Below are 21,847 nucleotides of genomic sequence, written 5' to 3'. Positions count from 1 at the left end.
GTTGTGTTTGGAAAAGTAAAACAGATGCAGATTAACTTGATTTGGATGTTGTCTGAATTAAGTCTGTCCAGCTCTTCAGGGAGATTTTATCCAGGGTTCTGATTTGGACCTGTTTCAGCCATTTCCTCCATGCTACCCTGTGTTAGAAGCACAAGATACGTCTTAGATTGGATTCCACCTGGAGGAATGAGAAGGTGGGGAGGACAAAGAATGACCTACTGCAGAACAGTTGAAAAGGATACTGCCATCATGGACACAACTTACAGTGGAATCAAACATCTTGCTCTGGATAGACAGCAGTGGGCGAAGTGGATTGCCCCATGTGGCACTAGGCACAGAAGTCTCTAAGTCTAGGGTACAAAAAGGAAGGCACAATTTCTAGGGAACTAGCCTACAAAGGTTCAAGGCCTGCAATGTCACAGAGCTCCTGTGTGACCTTGGGCAAGTTATTTAGCCCAGCGGCGTATTATCGCCTAGGCCAACAAGGCCTAGGCCTCGGGCAGCAAATTTGCAGGGGCAGCAAATTTGCTCACACCCCCTCCCCAACTCCTCTCCTTCCCCAAATCCCCGGCCCGCTTCCTCCCCCAGGCGCACTCTGCTTGCCACCTTCCACCTCCCTCCCAGGCTTGCCGCGCGTAAGCTCTGGGAGGGAGGCAGAAGCGAGTAGCGGCACGCTTGGAGGAGGCAGAGCAGAGGAGAGTGGGGAGTAACCCAGGGGGGATGAGAACTGCTCCCCGCCCCAGTTCACCTCCGCTTCACTGCTGCCGTTTCCCGAGTGTGCCGCAACTCCCCTTCTCCTCACTCCCTCCCAGGCTCGCTGCGCAAAAGCGCTGGGAGGGAGAAGCGAGTAGCTGCGCGATCGGAGGAGGAGGAGCAAAGGTGAGCTGGGGCCAGCGGGCACGGGGTCTGACTCTTGGAGGGGGTGGGGTAGGGAACCGTTCCCTGCCCCAGCTCACCTCCGCTCCACCGCTGCCATCCTGAGCGGGCCACAACTCCCCTTCTCCCCGCCTCCCTCCCAGGCTTACTGTGGGGGAGCGGAGGTGAGCTGGGGGAGGAAAGCATTTTTTGAGGGCCTAGGGGTGCCAAATTTGTTAATGCATCACTGATTTAGCCTCTGTGTGCTTCAATTCCCCATTTGTAAAATGTAATAATTACAATACCCTGGTGAGGGGGTACTGACATCAATACATTAGTGATTGTGAGACACTACAGAAATAGCGGCCACAAAACTCCCTTAGCCAGACTCAGCGGGAGTAAATAAAGGCGGTAGAATCTGGCCCTAAATAAGTAAATAAATACATAGCTGCTCTCCAAAGTGGTATTGATTTTCCAGCCTGAGAATATGTAAGTTACATGTTTTTTTACTTCACAAAGAAAATGTGTTTGTCATTCAGATGGCAACTATCTAACCACATCTCAAAACCCCAAAATAGCCTCTCTGCTGCAATATATCTGAATTATTTTCAGAGTGTCAGTAATCAGAAGAGCAGAGGGAAGGAAGGCGGTAGGCACAACTGCCGCAGTTCATCAGGCTTGCAGTTCAGTGGAGCCCTTTTATAGCAAAATTATTTCACAGAAAAACAGCACTTGAAGCGGATGTTTCAGTAGAACTGAAATTCCAACCTGCACTTTGAGATGCATATAAATGACCCAGGACTTTCACTCACCTTCACTAAGACCAGGATATTACTCTCTGTGGGTTCTGCCACACACACCACAGTAACTGTTGCCCAAATGAGATTTTTATTCTGATTATTGACACTTCAGGATGATTTTACTTATCTTTGTACAGCATGACTCAAAAGTGTCACCAGATACTTAGCAAATGATTTTGTTGCATGCTTCCGGCCACTCTGAGAAAGTTACCAGGCCTTACAGGGTCCCCAGGACTAGCCCAGGAGTTGAAGTGTTCATCTCTTGTTTTCTCTCTTACTAATAATGAACCAGGTTGTACCATTAGCCACAGACCTCCACTGGGTGCCCAATGCAAAGCAGCTCTGCCTACGGAGATGCTATGGGAGGGAGTGTATCTCACAAAAACACAGTGCTTCCTGGAGCACCCAAATAGTGCAGCTGCTGTATTATCCATTAGGTGGGATGCAGGTGCTGTGCCACCCACTGGATGAGACTGCAACCGTGGTGCCAGCCCATACTGTGGCTGCATTCGACCCCAGACATTTTGTACATTCAGAGCACAGGGAATCACTGGTGGCCGGCGCCTGTACGGAGGGGCAAATGGGGAGGCTTCTTGTACTTGGGCCTGCTGTACTCCTGTGCAAGGCCCTGGGTGTGTTTCAGGGGAAGAAGCAGGCCATCTGCGTATTTAGGGAGGGAGAGGATTATACATATATATGGGAGGAAAGAAGAGGAAGGACGTGCAGTTATTTGCAGGGCGTAGGGCTGCTCTAATTTATTCCATCTGAAGCAGTCTTCATTGGACCTTTTTTGTGGGCCAGGATTATCACAGCACATTGAGCTCCAGTTCTGCCCTCTCCAGCCCCATCTGCTTCAGGTAAAGGAGCAGGTGGCCTAAGCCAACGATGTCAGCTTTATGATAGCTGGGGATTCCCCCACACAAGGGGAGCCTTAGCTGCATGATTAAGGCAGCTTAAAGTCCCCTTCACGCTACCAGAGTAGCACAGAAAACTTACCCAGGGCCAAGGATCTAGCCCTTTGACTGGATTCAGTGTAGCTGTCTCTCTGAGTTCATGCTGTTTCTTTCAACTTCAGGCTGCACAGAACATGGTCTCCTATGCTTAAGTTACAGTTTGGTTTTAGCTCTCTCTTTTCCCACCTATGAGTGTTGGAGAAAATCATGAAGGAGCCTATAGATGAGGGAGAAAAATGGCTTTTTCTCTTTCTATTTTCATGCATTATAGAAGGTAGTGAATTTGTGTGTTGCAGGGCTGCGGTTTGATTAGAGAAAACATTTGCATCAAAAAAGCCACTTTCTGTTTATAATTAGAACTACTTTCCATAGATGGTGTGTTCAGAGATTCAGTAGACTCCGAGTAGAGCCTGTACCTTCTCCAAGCAATTTCGCCTGGATTAAAGCAAATCTATGCCTTAGCCAATCTGACGCTGGCCCTATCGCTCTTATTACTCAGCATTATCCACTTGGTCTCAGTTGAGGTCACTAGTCTATGTTTTGGTTCCAGTGCATCCATATATTTTATTAATTATTAATTATTATTAATTATTATTATTACTTATTTGTATTGTGGCGGTGCCTAAGAGCCTCAGCTACAGACCTGGGCCTCATTGTGCTAGTGGCTGTACAAATGCAGAGCAGAAAGATGGTCCCTGCCTCCAAGAGCTTAATGTGTATTATGAAGAAGTGGAAAGAACATAACCACGGGAGGCAGGACTCCTGCATTCTATTCTCAGCTCTGCCAGGGACATGAACAAGTCACCTAACCACTCTGGGCTCTGGTGTACCCTTATGTAAAAACATATCCTAATAGTTATCCTACCTCACAGGAGGTGTTGTGAGGCTAAGTTGATGCATGTTAATAAAATGCACAAGAATCCTTGGCTAAGTGCCAGGTATTACTATTGTCGTGGTTGGCTCACATCTGATTTTTCACAGGCCGCTTGAAACAAAACAAGACCAAAAAAGCCCAAGCATTTTTTCACATGTGTATGAACCCCAGTTCTAAAATTTTTTGGCCCTTAAGGCAGTATTTCAATTAAAAATAGTAAATATTTTGATTGAATTCAAAGAATCTTTGCATAAGCAGCTTAACATTCTCTCTGCATATGTAAAAATGAAGATGTTTCCCTAGCAGCATTCTCGGGTATCTATTCAAAAAACCAAACCAAACCAAACCAAAACAACCAACAAAAAACACGCCATACATCCAAAATCAGCTGTGGAGGAAGGAAAAAAATGAACCGAGTGATTAAAAGCATAATTCCACTGGCATCTCTTTGTTCTTGAGTTCAGGAATCTTTAATTGGTGCAGCACAATGCCCACAGGCAAGTTTCTGACAAAGCATTTCCTGTTCAGAAGAACATGCAAAGTCCATTAAGAGAGCAAGCGGACTGCGGAGAACTGATAGTCACGTACAAGTATATATACACTCCCTGTGTTTGTGGGTGGGGCCTCTCAGACAACTGGTGCACCAAGACAAGAAAAATTCCCATCTACTTGCTGGTGGAGGACAAGTTTGTTTGGAGACTAAACCAGATGAGGACTATCAGCACTAAGGAGTCAGTTTCCAGATGGCATCAAACAACTTTCGATTGTAATTTTGAAATCCTGGGAAACAATAATTTGAAAAAGGAATGTGTTCATGCAGTTGGGAACTGAAAGCTTCTAAACCACAATAAAGTCCATTCCCAGACTTGTTGTCCACTTACTTCACACTCATTGCATTCCATAGACAGTCTGAATCACAGGCAGCGGCCAACTCCTATAAAGAAGACCATAGGAACGTCATTAGATGTCCATCTGCTGGAAGACACTTGCCAAAAAAGGCCATATATTGACTTTTGCTTGCTCAATTCCCATAGAACCTCCACTTTCAAATTAAAGGGATAACAACAATAACCACAGTACTTTTCACTTCTGGGACACCTTTCACTCTAGGGAGAGAGACACTAATGAATTATACCTAACAGGACTAGCTAGGGAGGCAGGAGAGTGTTATTGTCTGCGTGACACAGATTGGTAAATTGAGACACACCGCAGTTAAGTGACTTGCCCGAGCTCATACAGGAAGTCACTGGCAAAAGTGAAAATACAAAAAGAGTGCTAATTCCCAGTTCTCTGTGCTATCCACTAGACTGTACCACATGTCAGCATGTAAAGCGTGTAAACATAATGTTAAAATAAATCTTACGTTTTCCTCCTCCCTAATAGCTCATTATATGCAGAGGAGCTGCTAGGTTGGTTGTGCAAAGATTCTTTTAATTAAATCAAAATTGTTACTATTTTTAACTGAAATATTTCCCCAAAGGCCAAATGTATTAAATGCATGATAAAAATACTGCATGCATGACCATGCCTGCAGTTACTATAAGTGCATATTCAAAGCAGGTAACTGTATGAACAAATTGCTGCTTGGGTGAAATAATCACTTTGCACTGCACCCAGAAAGTGCCCTCTGCACTTGGCCTACATAGTGCCCCTTTCACCATGTAAGCCCTTAACAAGGGGTGTGAGGCTTGGTCTACACTTTTAAAGGTTTTCCACATAGTTAATGGGAGGAGGGTGATTTTTTTTTCCTCCCTAACATTGCTATTAAACCCTAGATGCAGTTATATTGGTATAAAAGTGCTTGTATCTGCATAGCTTGTGTCCGTTCTGGGAACCCAGATAAGCTATGTTAGTATAAGCACTTTTATACCGATATCACTGCATCTACACTAGGAAGTCTCTGCTGATTTAACTATACCATAGCTAAACTGCCAACACCTTTAAGTGTAAATGAAGCCTAAGTGATGCACAAGGGTAATTTTTCCCTAGATGCCTCACTAGCTATTTGGGCATACAGCCCCTCTGATTGTCATGTTGGCAATAATCACGAGCTTTGTGCATGTTTCTTACCTATGGACCAAAATCTCTGCCTTTTGAAAAAATTGATCCTAATGGCCATATACTTCTGACATGGCTAATGCAAGCCACTGGCTGTAATTGTGTGGAAAATTTGTCCTCTTCCTTATGACCCCCAGCACACGAGGCTTTCATATATGTAATTGTTCTGCTAGTACATCCAGCTCTCACTCTCTTGAAATCAGTACCTTGCATTTTAGTGTTAATTTAACCAAATAATCAGTTAGTATCCAAGGCCTTATTCATAGCTCAACTGTATTGCCAGCTCTTGCCATTTTATCATGAGTTTTGCAATATTTCATGTTTTTCCAGGCCCCAGTGCCTAGAGTCAGATGATCAGCTTTTATTTGGTTTTTTTGTTTGTTTGTTTGTTTTAAGTAAGTTTCATACTTGGAAACATAAACTGCAAAGGTTCAGAAACCAAGAGGCAAATAAAAACAACCCTGACTATTACTTTTTAAATTGCCTGATTTGTAGCCAATCTCATGATTATTTGGGGCATGATTGTTAATTCTTAAAGCGTTGGCAAGATGGGCCTTTTCTCTAATACAAATGAAGCCTTATGGATGAGACATTTAAAATATAGTTTTCTTCCACCTGATCATCATAATTTGTTTCACATAAAAACTTTTTTTTTACTGACCACTCTGCTTGAAAAAAAAAACAAAAAAAAACTGGTGATGAATCATCTGAATTTTCCATCCATTTGTAAGTCGGTTTTCTTAAGCAAGCTCTCCAGGGTGAGAGCCCTTTTTCTGCCCATAGCAGAAGCTGCTATGAGCTTACTCTCACAGATTGTTTTATAGGACCGCTTACTCACCAGTTCCGAGACATTTTTATGCTCTAATTTTGATGCTGTAAGTTTACTAGAGAAACTTTAAAACCAGACTGGACAAGTATACTAGAAGAAACACTGTAGGGAAAATTTTGCATTGATGACCTGAAAGGTCTTTTACATCCCTGGCTTCAGTGATTTGAAAAAGCAAGCAGCACATCTTCAGCCAACCCAGCAGCAGTCAGAGATTGGGGAGAAAATGACTGAAAATGACTGAACATCCTTACCCTGCTGATTTACATCGCAATAATATGTAGCAGGCTGCTGACTTTCATACTCCTTTTTTCTCATTTTATAATATATTATTTTGAAGGTTAACAAAAAAGAAATAAGGGGAAGGTAACAGGTAACCTAAAATATATAAATCATGGTGATGTGTCAGAATCAACAGTCCAAACCCCAATTTTGCAAGTGTTGATGCAAATTTCACAGATGGATCCCATCTCTAGAAGGGTTCGCAACCAATCCCCTTCCCCAATACATCTTTGGGGGCATTCAAAATCAAAAACAAATTCTAGTATGTGTGCCCGCCTCTAATACACATACTACAGTCTCTCTGGTACATAAGAATGACTATACTGGGTCAGACCAAAGGTCCATCTAGCCCAGTATCCTGTCTTCTGACAGTGGCCAATGCCAGGTGCCCCAGAGGGAATGAACAGAGCAGATAATCATCAAGTGATCCATTCCCTGTCACCTATTCCCACCATCTGGCAAACAGAGACTAGGGTCACCATCCCTGCCCATTCTAGCTAATGGTTCATTTCTGATCCCTGTTATAGTCTTAGCCATATTAAGTCTGTGGTCTCTGTGCTGTGTCTTCCAGAGGTCAGATAGAAATAACTTTGTTATCCCGGTCTTGGGCTGGGTTTTAACCAGTGGTTTACTTTAGTCATACAAGGGACATATCCTCAGCTGGTATAGATCAGCATAGCTCCACTGAAGTCTGTCCTAGGAATTCCACTAGCAATACAGTGCTATGCTAATGTACACCAAGTATCTGACCAAATAGTCTCCATCTCACAGGAAAAGTCCTCTAAACCAACCAGTCCCCTAAGCTATGGCCCAGTACAGACTTTTAATTTTGAAACTCTATGCCAGTTTGAAAGCATGGGCCAAATTCTGTCTTCAGCTACATACACACAATTCCTATGGGGCAAAATCCTGGCCAAATTGAAGTTGATGAACATTTTGTCATTGACTTCAACAGATCCAGGATTTCACCCATGCATGTTAAAGGGTGCTTTATGTTTGCTGTTGAGGGTAGAATTTGCCCTTATATGTAATATACTAGCAGACTGCCTCAAAGCAAAATGCAAAGATTTGTAGTTTGCAGTCTCCACCAACCCATGTGCACATTTGCCTTTGTGCACACTTGCATATGCACTTTGAAGCACAGACAACTGTATACACACGTGATTTTCACATGCCAATTCTACTAGAGCACATTAGTAGCTATTAGCAGATCAAAGTGCACACAGTTTGCATGAATGGAAAATCGTGCGTGCACCAGGGAAGCACTGGGTTGAAGCCCTACTGAAAAGTCCAAATTACTTGAAAGTTAATTGTATATCTGTGACAAACTAAACCTATTTATAATGTTTATCTTGGACTAGTCCTGAATTAGCATGAAGACCCATGAACATTGCATTTAATATGCACAAATTAATTTGGACCAGAGAAAGAAAAGCAATGAAATGGGGAGAGGGGAGGAGTATAATCTTGTAATCACACCCTTTGATCATTGCTACCAGAGTAATCTATCAAAGATTCCCAAAGCGTGGTTAGGTTTGGGTTGTTTTTGTTTTTTTAAATGATAAAATGACTTCATCATCCATGAATGAATTGAATCGAATGTAGGACAAATAGTGAGACATATGAATAACTCTTATGACATTTTCAATGTCTCGATCTGTGCTGGTTTATTTAGGTGGTTTCTAAGCTTCTTTTGAAAGCGTGAGCATGACTAACTGAAGGGGAGACACTCCAGAAGGAGGAGCCAGGAGCCAGTGGTAGAAGAGTTATGGCATTCAAAACTTCCCTGGGTTAAATATCTGGTCATTATGAGCAATAATAGCACTGGTTATTTCACAAGAACTCCACTTTCCTGGGCAGCCTTTACCAGACTCACTAGCCACAGCAGTACAGGCCCACTGGAAAGGAAGCTGTCTGGTGCCCCAAATGTCTCATTTTAAATAGCACCAAATAATGCCTAGGGCTAGTTCTGAGCATTTGTAGCCATTTGGATCCCTCTGTTTGGCGCTAATTGAAAGGGAAGTCCTATAGGAAGACACGAGATTGACAAGTCTCTTTATTTGGATACATTAAAGAGCTCCAAAAGGAGCCAAATTTTCAAATGTGGATGACATAAGTAACATGCTCAACATTTGCCTTTGCACCCAATCTGCCCATAGATGTTGTATGAACACCTTCATTTCCAGATAGCCTTCAGAGGCACACAGCTGTCATTTATAACAATAAGGGCTGCCACACAAAAAAGCAAGTGATACTACAAGGCACCCATAGTTGAAAATTTGGTCCAGTATTTGTGCAAGTAAATAATTATCAGACTAGAACATGTTCCCTTGTGACATTGGAAAATATCTCCAGGCGGGTCTTTTGCAATGAAATAGTTATAGAAATAATGTTTTGCATTAGCCCTATCCATTCCAAGTATAGGTGAGACTGCAATGTAGGGGGTGAGAAAATTTGTGTGGCTAAAATAAGAAGTGACCTGATTCCTCACTCAGATGCAGGCCAAATCAGAAAAGAACATGTTTTTGTTTGTTTGTTTGTTCAGTTCCACAAACACACACACACCCCAGCGCATCTACACTTTCTGAGGGTAGATGTGCCATGTTATCACCGGAGAACCTGTCTCATGATATTACCATCCTGACCAGCTGTCACACAGGACTGCCTGGTCTTATGAAATGCCCAGCTCGGTGCTGGATATGCTAGAGGTCTACCCCCATGGGAAAACTCAAAAGCTTAATTACTTATTTTGTTAAAGGAAACTTCCTATAGTGTTTGGGGTGTTATTTTGTTTGTCTGGTTTTTTTTTAATCTTCCTATCAGATTTAATATTTATACTCTGGCCATACAGTTAGAGAGGGTGGTGTTAAAATAAGAACCTATCAAAGGCTCTCATTCTCCATTAAATTCTGTTATTTTTAGAGTAAGCTATGCTCTATTTCTTTTATCCCTATTAAATTCTACAGCACTTTTCAATAAGGTCTGGATAGTTCAAATACGTATTCAGACTTCTCTGAACTGAATTTCTGAACTAGAGTTAGGTGCTACCCATATAGTTGAGATCAAGACCTAGAGTTTCCCAAAACTCTGGGGCGCAAACCCTCCATGTTATTTAGCCTCCTAACTTACATGGATTTCAGCAGAAGTTAGGAGCCTAAATAACTTTGAGGGTCTGGGCCTGGTGGTTCCAATCAAATGGCTTGGTTTGAATCAGTTCTTTCAGCTTCCGCATTTTGTCTGACACTTAGGAAAATGTCTTGGCTATTTAAAACCTTTGAGTACCGTGACTCTTTCAGCTAAAATGCTCAAAGAGGGTTTCCCTGCGTGTTACATTCCACTAAACTGCTTATACTCACGTGCACTCAGAGAAAGTACCCCAGCTCAGCAGTGCAAATAATCAAGTCTTTAATCGCAACTAGGCCATAATATTTACTAGCATTTCAACAATATTGTGGTGAGTAGAGCGAGACATTCATTTCCTTTATGTACGCAATGAGAGATACATGCAGTAGAAGGCTGGTTTATTGCAGGAAGCGTATGTTGCTGCACACAGACACACTGCTCACAGGCTGGCTTGATTTAATTGGGATGATCTGAGGCCAAGGAGTTGGAGTTCTCAACCAAGGAAAGCATCTCCCCTCAGCCCTTGCAGCAGAGTTAACTCGTCTTTCCTCTGTATTTAGACTAAAAGATTGCGAGAGGATTTTAAAAAGCTGAATTCTACAGTTTGCTGAAAGGCAGATGCACCAGTTATCTGGGGAGTCCCTGTCTGTGGCACCTAGACAAAAATGCCTTGGCAGGCCAACCAGCCTGGAAATTACTTTTCTTGTCTTCAGAACACAGTGCGCGCCATAGTGCCTGGATAGATTGAATTTGTTATGATAGCAAAACAAGTTCTATGGAAACCATTGTGAAACCTTGGAGGGACGCTGCCCAGGAGGCTTGGGGAAAGCCGTTTTTGTTTGTTGTGCTTGGCATCACTTTGCTCTGGACGAATATGCTTTAATTTTGTCGGGGGACCCAAGAGAGCATTCCTTTTTTTCCATACCAAAAAGCCTGCCAAGCTGGCATTAATGTCCTCCTCTTTCCAGCTGCTCCTTTCCAAACACACTGTGCCTCCTAAAGATAGTCTTTACAGTGGCCGGGGCTGGTGGAAAACATGAAGCCTGCACGGATTAGCAAAGGAATTCATTTGGGCTGACAACCTGGGTTTCCCTCTATAAACAACAGTAGTGTTTTCATCTTCTGGACTGCACAGCAAACTTCACATCCCCTTCTTCCTCCTCCCCCTATATGCCTGCCCAGAGTTCAGCTGTGGTAAAAGGCACACTGCAAGGTTCTAATTCTGGGGGATGGAAAACATGAAATCAATTAGGCATTTTTAACCATCCCTGTTCTCAAAGGGTTGGAGTTTTTCACTCTGGTAAATAGAGGATGGGGCTTTTTAGTTATTTTTTATTCCAGGTAAAAGGGAAATAAAATACCTCCTTTTATCACTGGTTTAGGGACCTTATAAGCATCCTGCACCATATACATCTACAATTACCTTTTTTCCCTCACAAATCTCCTGTAAAGCATCATAAGCTAAAATCAGGGCTAACAGGATTTATGTTCAGCCAGGATATTCTTCTTTTCTGCTTTGTATAACATATAGAAATAGCTAGATATCACCTCAAGAGGGTTTTCTGTACCCACTTTACCTTGTATTTTTCTATATGTGGGGTAGCTAGATCTCTATTGTCTCTTTTACTCACTACCAACACATGGTTATACATTGCGGCAACCCAAGAGCACAGGGTGAAAACGAGTCCCCCAAAATGAAATATCCCTGTTTCCAGGTACTTGGTGTTGGTTTTACAAAATAGGTGCTGGTGTTTGTAAACTAGCGATCTGACCCAGTGCAACTGACAACAGACTGGCTAAACAGCTATGCACCTTAAAGATCTCCAACCAGACTTGTCATATGTTCTCATCCTGTCTTCCCCGCAAAGCTAGTGAGCCCACCACCGAATGAATTCCCCGCTTCCAATTGCCAAAGCCCTTCTGTGAATACTTCCCTGACACCCCACATAAATCATCCTCTGCCCTGCCACAGCCAATATTCTGATCAATTAACATAACTTTCTCAATATATGTATATCTCCAAGGGCTGTTCCACTGCTGCTCAGCATTGAGTGTATGTAGAAATCTCTAAGTGCCAATGAGGCAATCAAATCTCTTACAAAGTCATTCTTTGTATTAACACTGCAATTCCATATAAAAGATCATGTGTACAATCGTGGTACTTAAGTGTACAAAGCAGGTGTGCAAATGCACTTACAGTTGTATGTGTAAAAATCAGGGTATATGAGTCCAGCTACTTGATGGGAGAATCAAGAAATGAAGTCTTTGTCTAGTTTTAGGTTCCTATACCTACTTACTGGACAATGTGGAAAATCTCACCATATTTTCTATGGCCTGTGACATCATTACTCCTTTACCTCTGAAAGCATAAAGCTATGCCATGGTACTTTGCAATTTCATTAATTCTTCATAGTTGTATTATGACAGTACCCATATTATGCTGCCCTTTATAACAGTCCTTGCCCTTTAACAAAAGTTTGGGCTGGAGTTGATGGTGGTTGTGGTTGGAAGTGTGTCCTCCACAAGATTTTACAAACTTGGCAGTGAGCACATCCTACCTAGAACTGCTTCACCTATCAATGTTTTTATTTCACTCTGAAAATGATGATTATAAACAAGGTGGCATCTCCTGTGCTGGTCAGGGTCCCCTTTCTCATAGAATCTGGAGACAGAAAAGACATCAGGGGTTGGCAACCTTTCAGGAGTGGTGTGCCGAGTCTTCATTTATTCACTCTAATTTAAGGTTTTGTGTCCCAGTAATACATTTTAACGTTTTTAGAAGGTCTCTTTCTATAAGTCTATAATACATAACTAAACTATTGCTGTATGTGAAGTAAATAAAGTTTTTAAAATGTTTAAGAAGCTTCATTTAAAATTAAATTAAAATGCAGAGCCCCCTGGACCAGTGGCCAGGACCCAGGCAGTGTGAGTGCCACTGAAAATCAGCTCATGTGCCACTTCCGGCACACGTGCCATAGGTTGCCTACCCCTTTTCTGTATCATCCAGTTCATCCTCTAGACTCTAATGTATTATTTTTTTCCTTCAATACATTGTCTAGTGTTTTGTCCAGTCTTGTTTTGAAGTCAGTTTTCGAAGGGAAAGAAGCAATGCAGACTAAGAGAGTCTTAACAGAAGAATGTAGCAAGGCAGGACACAAGATTTCACAGGCTATTGCTTTAAGTAGGGCCATTGGCTGCCTAGGATTTTGCAGCTGGAAGAGGAAAACAAAGCCCAGCAGTTTTCCAAAATATCAACAGCTGGATGCAAATGACATTTCAAAAAAAAAACACTCTCTCATGTTTCTCCTTGACCTGCTGCTGATGCTGCCCCCACACAGTGACACCCCCAGATCGCTTTGTGCACTGGGTGTACTAGATAAACAACCTGGAGATTGTTGTAGCTAACATTTATGGGTGTGGAAATGTATCCACCTAAAAAAGTTTGCACTGTAACTGTTGACATGAAAATAGATATTCGAAGGCAGGAAGGGATGGGAGTTGATGTCTCCAAAACCTGCTGCTGACAGCATGTGGAGTCTTTCATAGGCAGGTCAGCAATTCAGAGGCAGACCAGGGGCAGCAGTGACCAGCAGTCATTACCAGCTGATGACCTTATATCCTTTAAAAAGTGGTGATGTACATCCAAAATAAATACTGTACTATTATTATTACAGTAGTGCCTATGGACCAACCAAGAATGGGCCCTCGTTGTGCTGTACAAACACAGAATAGGAGACAGCCCTTGTCCCAAGGAATCTAACTAAAGCTAACTGGCAGCCATCAGCTCCCTTGCAGAGCGGCTGATCACTGAATTGGCCATGGAGACTGACCTACTCTGACTGACCTACTCTCTCACTCCTGAAGCCAGGAGACTTGCAATGCAATGGGGGAAAGCCTTCATTGCTGGTGCCCACTCTTTGCACGCTAAAGCTCCAGTTCAGCACAGCATTTATGCACATACTGAAAGCTGTTCTCTTTCATCAAAACACTTAAGCATGTGCTTATCTTGACGACAGCAGGACTTAAGCACACACTTAAGGGCTTTACTGAATAGGGATAAAGTGCTGAATCAGGGCCTCAGTGGAGACAGTCTCTAGTGGCATCAGTCTGGCACCTTTCCCCAGCAAAGAATCCCCTTCATTTTTATTCCTTGTAAATTAGCATTTTTGTCCTTCCTGAATCTTTTCTCTCCATGACTGGACACCTTCCTGTTTTCTTGCTGCTGGCCCAAATAAGCGATCACATGACCAGGCAGGTAATTCCATCCCAGAGGATTGTTACTACTGGCTGCAAATAGATGCCAGGGAAGCATGCTATCCTGTAGAATACCATTTGAGCCTGCATCCAGCTGCTGACAAATGCCTACGTTTGTGGTGCATTACACAGCCAAGTCAGCTGCAATCACAAAAATTATGGGAGCTTGGTAATTAGAATTTACAGCTGGTCTTCTGATTGATTTTGGCATCCTTCCCCTCTGCACTAGCCCTGAGCTATGCATACCGGTAGTAGTCACCTATCAGATCAGTTTTCATAGCACAGGTCCAAATCCTCAAGAACAAACTGACATGTTCAGGCCATGCCTTGCCACATCACAAAGCAGCACTGCCTCGTTGTGAGGACTGCATTATCATGACACAACGCAGCAAGTTACATCAATAGCCTTCATCAAGATGCTGTTGCATTGAAACCATGAGGAGGCAACATTATCTCATGATTAATTAGCCAGGTCTGTGTACCTGCACTCATTATTGCCAACCCTTCACACCTCTGTTTATCCACTGTTTGTAATGACTCTTACAAACTGTTAGAGTAGCACTTTCATTGTTGTTGTGTATTGAGTGATGTGTTTGTCTGATTATACAGAGCAAGAGATATGGTATGAGCCAGACTCTGAAAAACTTTGAGGGCCTGATCCAGATAAGTGCCCATCACACATTAGGAGTTGAAATGACTTAGGCACCTAACTCCCATTGAAATCAATGACATGCCCAGAAATCAAATGGAGTTAGGTGCCTAAATACTTTTGAGGATCTAGTCCTTAGTACCTGGCAGACGGCACTCAGCAACTTGCAGTATCATACCCCATAGGTGCTAATTTGTGCTTCTCATTTGTGTTCACAATTACTACAACAGCATGTGCAAACTAGGTGATTGGAAATAACTATATTTGCATATGCAGTCGCTTGAGTTTCTCATACAGCTGTGGACTGGGTGCACATAATAAGCATGAAATTGCATAGCTATAATTTTTGCAAAATCTGTCCCAATGTGCCCAGTAGATATTTGTTTACAAAAGAACTCAGAAGTTGGGAAATCCTAATTGGTGACTAATATTGGTTATGGTCAGTGGGGGGAAAGCCACATGCTTCTGAGCCTCGGAGTATCAATTTATATGAACAGAAACAAGATTCCTTTACAAACACAAAACATTTGTTAAATTGGTTCATTTATTTATTTAGTCATTGCGAAAAAGATGAAGATCCAAAATGTTACTAATGTGTTGTTGAAGTGGATGTATTTGTCTTTTGGGTATTTACACCAGGAAGAACTTTAGACTTGTTGGTTTGGAAAGGAATCTTGCTGTCCCCATAAGGGCACTTTGAAAGGGCAATGGTAACTTTGGTACGGTCTCAGGATTCACTATGAATATTTTTTATAGTTCTGTCTTCAGTTAATTCCCCACTCTACAAAACAAACATTATTCCCATCTAACCTTGCCTTCCCTGCAGAAGCACAGTCGACTGGAACAAATTATTAAACAATCAATTTGTAAGCACCTACAGGATAATAGGGTGATAAGTAATACCCAGCATGGATTTGTCAAGAACAAATCATGCCAAACCAACCTAATTTCCTTCTTTGACAGGGTTACTGGCCTAGTGGATAGAGGGGAAGCAGTAGACGTGACTTATCTTGATTTTAGTAAAGCTTTTGTCACTGGCCCACATGACATTCTCATAAGCAAACTAGGGAAATGATGTCTATATGGAATTACTATAAAGTGGGTGCACAACTGGTTGAAAAACCATACTCAAAGAATAGTTATAAAAGGTTCCCCATCAAAGAGAGAGATCACATCTGGTTGAGTACCATAGGAGTTTGTCCTGGGTTTGGTACAATTCAGTACTTTCCTCAGTGCCTTGAATAATGGAATGGAGAAAATGCTTATAAATAGGGACATCATTTTAGAAAAATTCTGAGGGAAGGCCAAGTTGTGAGCATTTAGAATATTACATGTGATTATATTTTATCTTGCAAATTCTGGACATGGGAGAAGAGGACAAAAAGTGGAGCCTATAGACCTATGAAAAGTGGGGACGGGACAAACCAAGGTTGGGAGGAACTGCCCTCCACCTCCTTGCCAATAGTAAATGATGATCCTGCTTATAACATCACAGGATGACAGCAAGATGGGAGAGGTTGCAAGTGCTTTGAAGGACAGGATTAGAATTAAAAAATGACCTAGACAAATTAGAGAATTGGTCTGAAATCAGCAAGATGACATTCATTAAAGACATGTGCACAGTGCTTCACTATGGGTACGTCTACACTACAGGATTATTCCTATTTTACATAAAATGGTTTTGTAAAACAGATTGTATAAAGTTGAGTGCACGCGGCCACACTAAGCACATTAATTCGGCGGTGTGCGTCCATGGTCCGAGGCTAGCATCGATTTCTGGAGCGTTGCACTGTGGGTAGCTATTCTGTAGCTATCCCATAGTTCCCGCAGTCTCCTCCGCCCCTTGGAATTCTGGGTTGAGATTCCAGTGGCTGATGGGGCAAAAATCATTGTCGTGGATGGTTCTGGGTAAATGTCGTCAGTCATTCCTTTCTCCGGGAAAAAAACGGCAGACAATCATTTCGCACCCTTTTTCCCTGGATTGCCCTGGCAGACGCCTTAGCACGGCAACCATGGAGCCCGTTCAGCTTTTTTTTTATTGTCACCATATGTGTACTGGATGTCACTAACAGAGGCGTTACTGCAGCGCTACACAGCCACATTCGTTTGCTTTTGCATGATAGCAGAGATGGTTATCAGTTGTTCTGTACCGTCTGCTGCCATTGTAAATTGGTAATAAGATGATGGTTATCTGTTGTTCTGTACTGTCTGCTGCTATCATGGGTGCCCCTGGCTGAGGTCGGCCAGGGGTGTAAAGGCAAAACTGGGAATGACATACGGGCCATGCTGGAGCTCTTTTTGGATTTGGGACTGCATCGCCACCTGTGCTGATCAGAGCTCCACGCTGGGCAAACAGGAAATGTAATTCAAAAGTTCGCTGGGCTTTTCCTGTCTACCTGGCCATTGCATCCGTGTTCAGATTGCTGTCCAGAGTGGTCACAGTGGTGCACTGTGGGATACCGCCTGGAGGCCAATACCGTCGATTTGCGGCCACACTAACCCTAATCCGATATGGTAATACCAATTTTAGCACTACTCCTCTCGTTGGGGAGGAGTACAGAAACCAATTTAAAGAGCCCTTTATATCGATATAAAGGGCCTCGTAGTGTGGACAGGTGCGCCGTTAAATCGGTTTAACGCTGCTAAAAATCAGATTAAATGCATAGTGTAGACCAGACCTTAGAAAGGAAAAATTAACTGCACCAATACAAAAAGGGGAATAACTGCTAGGTCGGAGTACTGCATAAAAGGATCTGGGGTTATAGTGGATCACAAATTGAATATGAGCCAACAATGTGTGCAGTTGGGAAAAAAAAGATAATATTTTTCTAGCGTGTATTAACAGTAGTGTTCTATGTACGGCATGGCAGGTAATTGTTCCATTCTACTCAGCACTGCTGAAGCCTGAGCTGGAGTACTGTATCCTGTTTTGGGCACCTTTACTTTAAGAAAGATGTGGACAAATTGTTGAGAGTCCAGAGGACAGGGAAAAAAAGGATAAGAGGTTTAGAAAATCCAGCCTATGAGGACAGGTTAAAAAACTGAATATGTTTAGTCTTGAGAAAAGAAGCATGAGGGGGGAACCCGATAGACCGTGAATTCCCCATCATTGGAGGTTTTTAAGAACATGTTGGACAAACATCAGTCTAGGCATACTTGGTCCTGCATCAGCATGGGAGGATGGACTAGATGATGTTTTGCGTCCCCTCCAGTCCTACACCTTTCTGATTCTATGACTATACATATATAGACAATTGTCTTTGTACTCCATTCTCCAATGAGGTCATGTCAGACATTACCAAGTGCTTTGGTTTTAGAGAGGAGCGTGTTTAATTACTATAGAGTTCCAAAACCTGTACTGATTGGGTTGGAACTCACCCAGAATCATAGCTGTGGATGGGCAATATGCTTCTTGTAAAAACAAACATAAATTTGAATATATTCAATACAAGTTACAAATGCAGGGTCATAGGCTGGCCATGTATGCAAGTGCATAGAGCTGTAGATTGTCATACAGTTGACAATTACTGGACGTTTCTTAAGTCATGCCTCTGAGATTCTATGATGAATACAGCTTTATTGGTCTTGCCTGTACTACATGCATATACACATAGCACAAAGTCTTGTATAGTTGTATAATTTGGAATGGCCCATTAAAACCTGAGACAGATTCTCTGGAGCAGTCTCTTCTTTAGTTGTTCCAAAGTTTTGACCTAGAATCTGGATGGGATGTCCCCAAAGCATTGAGTCCAGATTTTAAAAATAGTCTCAGGGCCCCATTGGTTTAAATTATTACTACTATTAAGAGGTTGGGAATTACCCATCCTTATACTCATGAGCCCGCCTTCCCCTTACCAAAAACAAAATGATTTGTCTGCTACTGTACAATGAAGAGTTCAATGTAGTTTCTGGTAATTGGCACCTTTTTTTCTTACTTAAAACAAAAGTTTTCTCACTAGCACAATTTACTCATACTGAAAGTTTTGACTCTTTGGATGATGGATGTAAATTTTTCTTATCATCTCAGACTATTTGCTGGTAAAAGGTTTCAGACCTTATTTAGATGAGATGCAAATACAGATGTAGTGCTGGTTTCCTGTAGTCTTTAGGTTTTTTTCTTGTAATTACAGTGTAGTTGGGTGGGTTTTAGCAAGCTTCTACAATAAATAGATCCTCTGGATATGTCATATATTATAATACTTGCATGTGCACTATACATGGTATCTTCACAACAAGGTTCTATTATGGATCACAACTCTCTTCCTAATATTAGTAGCCTAAAGCTCAAAATGTTCATCTTTTGGAGGGGGTAGGGTTGTAATGGGAGTGGGATATATACACAAGAACAGATTTCATACAATTTAAGGCTGAGATTTTCAAGGGATGGCTAAGGAAGTTAAGTGCCTAACTTCCACTGATTTTCACGGACAGCCGAATGCCTAATTCCCTTAAACCCTTTGAAAACCCTAGCTCATGGTGTGCAATTGTACAAGCAAAATGCATACCTCATTTGCACAAGCTATCACTAAGATTGCTTGTGAAAACTGAAAAACGACATGCAGAAAGCTAATTGTATGCCTAGTTTGTATGAAAATTTAGCCCATAATGTTTACATGCTCCTTATGTGCAACGGGGCAGTTCATTGAACTGTGACACCAAAGAATCGACATCAAGCTTTACTGCAGATATGCTTTTGGAGAATGTTGGTTTGTCATCACAGGACCACTGATTTCAGTAGGGCTTCTTACAGAATAAAGCATAACTCAGAACGAGTAAGGGTGGCAGAATGTGGCCCAGTAAGTAGTTATGTGACTAAGTGGAAATCACCAGAAATGCTTTGGGACCGCAGGGGCCAGGACAGATTAGGTTATTGCCTGTACATCTATTTAAAAAAAACTGTCTAAAAATAATTGTTTTGTTTCCCAGCCAATAAAATATATGTTCTAATAATTTGTTTGTAGCAGAAAAGTTAATAAGTAACAGCACTTAGAAGAAATAAGCAGTGGATTCTAATTTCTTACTGTTAGTCATGAACATGCAGTTGCTACTTTTTTTTTATTCCTATGCCATAATTATTTTCAGTCAAAAGTGCTCTTTTCCCAGTCCATTTTTCCTTCTCGTTTTTAAAATGCTTAATTAAATGGCTACTATTACCTCCTACCAGATAGGTTAAGTCTAGGACTGTATGAATCTGCAGAATGACAAGTAAACTATAGTGGTTTAGTATGTGTGCTTTTCCTTCCAGTTCTTGCTATTTTAGAGGCATTGTGGTAACTACTGGACTTGCCTTAGCACTTTAGACAAGAGGTGTACATTACAGTAGCAAAAATTTATCACTGAATCCATTTTGGTTTTGCTGTTTTGAATTTAAAAGTAAGATTTGTTAATAGTGAACAGCACAGCTTATCTCAACATTTATTTAACAAGCTGATAGGGCTCAGAGTATCCACAAGTGTAAGCATGATTCACCACTGCATTACTCCAGTTTACACCAGTGCAATGGGGTTACATCAGCCTAAAATAGGAGTGACCAAATGGAGATTGCTGGCCTGTGTTTTATGGTCTTTCTTTGGCTTCAGTCCATTTGCTGAAACACTTCTGTATTGCTTTAACCATCCATTCTGGTTTAAGGAAATCAGCTCCTTCCCCCACTTCTTGTATACGTTTGTACATATTTATTAAGCGAGCAAGTGTACTACTTGGAATATTTCACTTGATCTCATCACATGTTAACTAAAACTAAACTCCATTTGCATGACTCAAACACATGTCCTTCTCTTACAATTTCAGCTAAAACACCCTGGCATCAAACAATTGCACAATGAAAGTCATATCTAAATATATGCAAATAGAAATAAAGTTTTTTTTAAACTTTGCTATTAGCTAATACAAATCAAATCCGTAAGGAGGTGCTGGACTTCCACATCACACCAAATCCAATTCAGGTTTCCACTGGCAATATATATTTTTTGAAGTGACAATTTACACTTCCAGAACTCCCACATGAAGATTTCAAATCCCTTTTCGGTCCATCATGTAGGTCTTCCTAACTTATATAACGATTGAACAGACAAACAATCAAGCACTGTAAATGGAATATTTATGCTCCTCATTCTTTGCATGACGTCTAGAGGTTTGTTGTGATTAAGGAGTCTTGCTCCTTAATTATATAGGGCCTGATTGTGGTATAGAGTCTTACTCACACTGATTAGTATCTCACTCCACTGACTCATGGATTGGAACACCAGTGATGGTATTTGGTACCATACTGAACTTCTGTGTACAGGCTTGAGTACATGCTGTGCTGTAGACCACTCAGAAGAAGGGTGTTAGGAAAGACCTGTTGAGTTGCATATTCCCTGTGACTGGCATGGCATGCTGATCCACCCCATCCCCTGATGATTGGGAGTCATAAATTCAGCCCCCATATGATAGTTTTCTGGACATTAGAGGGGTAGAGCCTCCAGATCAGCTCAAGATACCTGATCTGGCTTGTAGGAAAGGAGGGAAAGTACATGAAAGTTTTGCATGAAAGTGCATTTTCTTGATTTCCAGCTGACGCAAATTCTTCCTCCAGCTCAATGTGTAGGCAGAGTTTGCGCCTATCTTAGAATCTTCTGATGAGAAACCAATGATAAAATACTGTAATCCATCAAGCAAACAGGAAATCACACTTCTGAAGCAAAAATTGCTTTGCAATTGCAAATCAACAAACCTTCCCTTGCTGAGAAAAGTTAAGTGACAAGTTAGTGTGTGCGTCCTACAAACACTGCAGCACCAGTTATTCCCAGTTCATGGAGAAGCAATCTAGAATTCTTAATTCACTGACATCCAGTGGTCTTAAAAAGGGAAAACATTTCAATAACTGAAACCACCACAGATAACCCTTTATTATCATTTAAAACTCTTGACACCTCACTCTCCATAATGTGCTATCTTTGTGTGCTATCTATAATGTGCTATCATATTAGCTATCTTTGGGCTTTATAAATAACACCTCTCCCCCATTTGTACTTGAGATTTCAGTCCTCTTATTGTGGGATCTTAATAAACTGGTTTCCACAAAATTAAATAACCAGTTTAACTGTGTGAAAGCCCTCTGGCCACAAAGGTATAATGACTTAACCGGTCACTTACAAACTCAGGTGTGACTTATTACTGATTTACAAGGCT

The 21,847-nt window shown here is 41.7% G+C and overlaps 1 protein-coding gene across 7 annotated transcripts in view; it reads left to right on the top strand.

Moving 5' to 3' along the window:
- NFATC2 (nuclear factor of activated T cells 2) overlaps positions 1-21,847 on the top strand; it is a 117,661-nt gene that overhangs the window by 77,694 nt on the left and 18,120 nt on the right. Inside the window, exon 10 of one of the 7 annotated variants that reach the window (XM_050918115.1) lies at positions 3,947-4,032. The exons of the other annotated variants lie outside the window; for them this stretch is intronic. Coding sequence (XP_050774072.1) covers positions 3,947-4,032 — 86 coding nt within the window. Of the gene's footprint in view, positions 1-3,946; positions 4,033-21,847 lie in introns of those variants that run through there. 7 annotated transcript variants of the gene reach the window in all.

Source organism: Gopherus flavomarginatus, chromosome 11 (assembly GCF_025201925.1).
Source record: "Gopherus flavomarginatus isolate rGopFla2 chromosome 11, rGopFla2.mat.asm, whole genome shotgun sequence".
Classification (NCBI taxonomy): domain Eukaryota; kingdom Metazoa; phylum Chordata; order Testudines; family Testudinidae; genus Gopherus; species Gopherus flavomarginatus.
The sequence above is the reverse complement of the archived record's forward strand: the minus strand, read 5'-3'. Positions and strand labels throughout refer to the sequence as shown.